The 6,337-nt window shown below is 31.1% G+C and overlaps 1 protein-coding gene across 1 annotated transcript; it reads left to right on the top strand.

Moving 5' to 3' along the window:
* The first annotated feature begins 1,920 nt into the window (after positions 1–1,920).
* LOC111709932 (merozoite surface antigen 2, allelic form 2) lies at positions 1,921–5,944 on the top strand. Its single transcript, XM_023483900.1, has 5 exons — positions 1,921–2,016; positions 2,971–3,011; positions 4,762–4,959; positions 5,065–5,116; positions 5,769–5,944. The coding sequence occupies exons 1-5, from the start codon at positions 1,952–1,954 to the stop codon at positions 5,923–5,925; spliced, it is 513 nt and encodes a 170-aa protein (XP_023339668.1). The 5' UTR covers positions 1,921–1,951; the 3' UTR covers positions 5,926–5,944.
* The last annotated feature ends 393 nt before the right edge of the window (positions 5,945–6,337 follow it).

A 6,337-nucleotide genomic window follows, 5' to 3' on the forward strand; every position in this document is an offset into this window, starting at 1 on the left:
GGAAAATACGAAATTATGTAAACAACTGTTAATTTTTTACAATAATATCCTTTCTTCACACACCAGAAGAAATACTAACGTTGTGTTCGACTTTTAGAAATTGATTGAAGATCGTTCGAACTATCTATCTGTGAGATCTGGCTAACAGTGATTGCTCTTATTTAAATCTCAGATTTGTATAAGTCATCGTTAGATGTTGATGTTGTCATAGGACGTTCCTAAAAGTCTTATTGATTGATTGATTGATTCTCATTTTGGCTTTATTTTGTTCTGCATATTTCTGATTTGTAAAAGGAAAAAATGTGATATTTATAATTTATATGATTTAAAATACACTTTATACTTATTTGTAGAGGGAGTGACCGGTTATGTATGTATGTTGAGCTGAGTATGTAGTGTTGTGGACAAATTCTTTAGGATTCGTTTGAGAGATATCAAACGATTCTACGATGTATTATTACTGAGCTTGCGCGCAAAGTCGACTTTCAAAATAGTCTATTTGGGTGAATACGGTTTGAGAATTGGTTTTTTCAAATTATTAGATAAAATGTAAAAAAAAATCTACAATAAACGTTGATGGCATAAATTATAATTTTAATTTACATTGTAAATTTTCTTTTGCAAATTCAAATTTTAAGAATCTTTTACTTCGTGAAGTAATCCATGGGACCGGATTTAATGAATAGCGAGAAGTGGTTGAACTAGATCTTTTGTTTCATTACTTCCGTATACTTAGATACTAAATTCCCATTTTATAAAGATAAACAAACGCACCTCATTTTTTCAGACTTTTTCATTTAATATGATTTTTTGAATTTGCATTATTATTGCAAATCTTTTGTTACCCCCATTGTGACGTATTTGGATATTATTTTGTTTTCCGCTTTTCAATTGTGGACTTTAATTCTAAAACTTTATGGAATATTTTGTAAATTTAGATCAAAAATGCCTGGAATATAATGTGCTCAACTTTTGGTTTTACATAACTTCACATTTTCGTTTCAATTGATAAAATCGGTACAATATTTTGCAAATCTAAAACTGTAATTTTGACACCACAAAACGGAAACAACAAAAAATTTGCATTGAAAAAAATTGTTTAATGATTTAAATTTTTCAAACACTTTTGCATTTACGATTAATGTGCAAGGGGAACACAATTAGGAAAATTCTTTTAAATGTCGTCTTACAAAAAAATAATCTGTAAAACAACTCTCTCTCAACAATTTAAATACATCAAAAGCTTTAACAATTATTTACGAAAATAATTTTTTGAATTTTAAATCAAGTTAAAAGTGAATCCCAGATATATGAATACATAGACCGTCATAAGTTTTTTTGATAATTATAAAGAAACTTCTTTTTTTAATTCAAGGTAAATTAATAGCCCAGAGATAGAATTTAAAGAATTTGAGCCGCGGTTTAAATCCGCCAAAATCCGCCAAAACCCGGTTTAAATTTAGCGCCGGCTTAAATCTTGAAACATTTGATACAATTTTAAGTGGAACCAACCATATTTAAACCGAGGCTTAAATTTAAACCGCCGCTCAAATTCTTTAAATTCGGCCACTGAAATATGAATGCAATTGATATTGATATTTTTCCGTGGTGACCGTGGCATTTGATCTTAAATATGTAATACGACATAATAAAAAACTCTAGCTATGTATTCATATATCTGCGATTTACTGTATTAATAATATAGAATTCAGCCGTTGAAAATTATCGCTATCTCAATTAAAAGTTCAGACCTCTAATTTCGATCGTGGTTTAAATAATTCTGGAACAAATATAATAAGCTGTCATTGGGATCTAAATCAAGGTTCGAACCTTGGAACTTTAACGTTAGAACAGAGACGAATTACGAAATTTTTTTAATTTGATAAAAAAACATTCTTGAAATCAGTTTGCGAAGTGCAGTGTAAGGTTTCAATAAAAACAATGCATTTAAATGAATTCAATTGTAAAAATTAACTTCCTGCTGACAGCAGGCATAGTTTTAATATTTTACGCCAGGTACCTTTATTCATATGAAAATATTGTTATTATAATGTTTTAGAATTCAAAAATTATTTACCGTCCAATATTTCTTTCTCGATCCAATAAATTCATTGTTCTCAATGTAAAATCACTTTTTACGTAATTCCAAGTGATGTCAATTCACAATAACATCCATACATCGAAAGAATTCATCAAATGTCGTATTCTTCACTTTCTGTTAATGTAACAACATGCATACAATTAGTATTCATGATCCCCATATGTAACTTGGATAAAGAAACCATGTCCAGATACAAAAAGTGCATCTTTAAGATTTTATTTACAGGCAAAGAGTATAGAATATATATGAATTTTGGCAGTCTCTTTCAGCCTGAAAGGGAGTTCTAAGTGTACAAATCACAAATTATATTCAGTAGAGTACATTAATACAGTATGTTCCCTAGACTATCCATTTCAATTTCAAATTTTTTAAAGCGGTTAAATAAACTCTATAATGAATTAGGTAAATAAAAACATAATTTGATTTATAGTTATAACGAGAAATCATCGTTTGGAAAGTGAAAGGCATAGGCCATAGAGTCTATGTGAAATGATCATTGGTCAATTATGAAACCAGCCTATTTCATAATTTGGTTTTCTTTTAATATTAATTACATTATTCATTTCATTTTTTTTTAGGAAATAAAGAGTTTTCTGCATTATCGATTTTGATTTGAGGGTTATTCCTTGTCTATCTGTTCATCGTCAGAATCTTGTTCCTTAGCGACAACAAATATGTATTCTATTCTCTTTGTTTACATGGTACTGTTTTGAATCGGACCTGGAAAACTCTATACATGGAGAATACCTTTAAAAACTTTGTAAAACAAGAAACAAAACTTAATAATTTTTGCTGAGATAAAGGTTTGAAGGATGTTGCCTGCGTAAATCGGAAAAGTTACGTCAGCAATTATTTAACTTTTTTTTCAGAACTGATGGAATTGTTATAAAACCTGTAATATCAGTGAGGGGTAAATATCATTTTAAAATACTTTTTATTCCATTTCCTTTTGTTTTGCAAGTAAATAATTATTAAAAATAAATGCCCTTTTCGGTAAGCTGTAGCTGATATAGAAACAAACATTTACATTTATCCTCGTATATATCAATACAATGAAGACGTCTTTCGATTTCAATTTTGGATTTCTACCAAGCTTTCAAACAGCTTGAATACACATAAACATGGAGGTAAAGAGAAGCTGTCAATTAACAACTTCTCTTGCAAACTTGTAATTTGAAAAAACTTAAAAAGATAGGTTGTCTTGTTGTTGACCATAAATACAACTTCTAACCCCCCTCTCCCGTAATTGTCGTCTTTACCGAAACCCCTCTCGGAGAAACTCCAAACCAAAGCAAGTCTCTTCAAATTTATCCGTACTCTCCAACAAAAGAAACAACAAACAGTTAAACGTTTTACTAAGTGAAAGATCCAACCAACCAACCTACCTAAAACCCAAGGAAAGGCCTCCCCCCCCCCTCAAGTTCTTAAAAATGTGCATGGTGCTCTCATCTATATAATAAAACAAGACATTCATATATATGTTCCCTATAGCCGGCCAAACGGCTAGACCAAATGGACTGAAATTTTTTGAGGGAACCCATTAAATTCCACGCACAACGCCTTTCAGCTATTAATTTATAATCTTCAATAGAAAAATTAATGAAGTGAAATATTATTAAAGGGGTCGTATATGTAACTTCAAGGGACCCCACCCAATACAACAAGGAGATAGCCGGAGGTTTCATCTTCTTTCCTCGGCGGCAAATTACTGCTTTTTTAATACAACATAATTTCTTCAATATTAGTGTTGATACGAAATGAACTTAAAATTACAGTAATGAATAACACTAATAATTTGACAAATTTGACAAAAAATATTATTTATTATTACCATTAAACCTTTAATTGCTTAATACTTGTTCAACACCAACAGTTAAAAAAGTTAATTTTTTGAAAGAAAACAATTGATATCCCCGGTGTTCTCTTATTCAGACAACTGTCTTGTATGGGTACCGTTGAAAGTTGGACATGTAAATAAATGAAGGGTAACTTGTAATTGCATCTATACATGGTCTTATTTACGTACATAAGCTATCTGTATCTGTGGAATTAACATTAGAACAAAGTAAACTTTTCTTATACAGGGTCGTCAATGTTTTATACAGGGTGTCCCAATAAACATGGGAATTCAGTGACGAATTGGATATCGTCTTTGTTATGAATTTGCATTGTAATACATAATTTCAAAAGCCATAATATTATTATGTCTGCTAGAATTTATTTTATGAAAAGGGTAAATGGTTATAAAGATGTGTATATAATGTCTCAGCAAGAGAAACAGTGAAGACGGACAAGTTTACTCTGTTTGTATACTGCAATTTTCTTGTATTACGAAGCACAACCGTATGCAGCCAAAACATAAACAAACAAAATGTGAACATAGCAGACGAAACTCTTACAGCTTTCTCAGTAGGTATCACTACACTAAATCAAAAAATTATTTAAAAAGACGATATCGAATTCGTCACTGAATTCCCATGTTTATTGGGACACCCTTTATGACTTTCTTTTTCAATAATATAATTCAAAACCAAAGGTTATTTTCCCAGCTTCTCTTTGTTTACATGTGTATTTGTTTCTGCTGAATAAAAGCATCGAAGAATCAAACCTAAACACAAAGTTTTCATCATTGAGAGATATAAACGCTGATCATTTTTTAGCTGGTGTCCGTTCTGCCGGAAAACCAACTGCCCATAAACAAGGCGGATCGGCACCGTCCGGAAAACGTGGCGGAAAGCCTGGAGGGAAATCTGGCGGTAAACCTGGAGGAAAATCTGGTGGGAAATCTGGTGGAAAATCTGGCGGAAAATCTGGCGGAAAAGCAGCTGACCGTAAAAGAGGGTCTAAATCTTCATCAGGTTTATGTTTCAGTCACACTTTTTCTCTTCTGAAATTTTTAAAAAACTAAATTTTTATAGTTTTCTTTAAAGTTTAAGACAACAAAAATTGATAATATTTTTCAGGTCAGAATGACCGTCATCAAGATCAGTGTAGGAGAAATCCTCAACTAGCAGAGTAAGTAACAACTATCTAACTCCTATAGTGAACCAGAAAATTCTGAAACAGGAAGACTACTTTTAAAATCAAGTTTTAGCTTTAAATAGTCCAATGGGCATGTAAACAGCTAGACCCACTTCACTAAACGAGTGATCTAATAATTGACAAGAAAAACTGTAAATGCTTTGTAACAACATTGCTATTATGTCGTCATCTATTCTTTGCTTTCTTATTGTTTCTGTATATAAATACAAAATATTGCACATCTGAATTATATATGATTTTATACATGGGAGTTCATAGACAACTTAAAAGTCGTCTTTGATATCTGATATTTTATGCCTGGCAAAGAAAATGTAAAAACAAGTATGTCTTAAGGTTTTTCATAAAGGGGTCTTGTGTTCTAAAGATTGACGATTGGTTTATTGAATAATTTGAAATTTGCAAAAATTTTGCAATATCTCTAATTCTATTCAGAGGATAAAAAATGGTAAACCACGTTTTGAAAATCTCAAGACCAGGCTTTTTCACAATTGGACGTTTAAACTGGAATACTGCAGCAATAATTATGAATGAATTAAATTACTATGAAGACGACAATTCCAGAGTATCTATTCCCTTAAAAAACAACCTTCGTTTGATGAGTCGTTACTTAGTTTTCTACTTTCAGATGTCAGGAGTTAAGAAATAAAACGCTGAGTATGGAGAAAATGGCATCAAGTTCCAATATGGAAAGAATGGCAACAAATTCGGGTGCAGTGAATAAAGCCGCCATTAATATTGATAATTCTGTTTTCTTCTGGATTATTTTGAAATGTTTACAATAAACTCTAAAATCTGAAAAAACTATTTTTTTTCTTTCTGAAAGATTCTAAAGATGTAAACCATTAATGAAATTTAGTATTCTATATCTACAAAACCCGAAACTTAAGAGATTCGTTTTACCATGGTTAAATTTCTACCGTAGATAAAGTAGATGGTTTGGTTTGGCTATCATAAGATGAAAAATTGTTTGTTTTTTACTATGAATGACATTACAAAACTAAATTACCCTTTTTATTCAATTAACTCTTTAAATCTTAAATCTCTCTCTGTTTTGAAATGCATTGCGGCATTCGCGAGTAGGGTTTCCGCGAAATGGCTATATTTTTTGCGCAAAATTTGCGCTATTTTCGCGCAAATATTTTTTTTGCGAACTTTTGCGCAATTTTTGCGCATGAAACACAATGAGTTTTGCGC

The sequence above is a fragment of the Eurytemora carolleeae genome, unplaced genomic scaffold (genome assembly GCF_000591075.1).
Source record: "Eurytemora carolleeae unplaced genomic scaffold, Eaff_2.0 scaffold675, whole genome shotgun sequence".
Lineage (NCBI taxonomy): Eukaryota > Metazoa > Arthropoda > Copepoda > Calanoida > Temoridae > Eurytemora > Eurytemora carolleeae.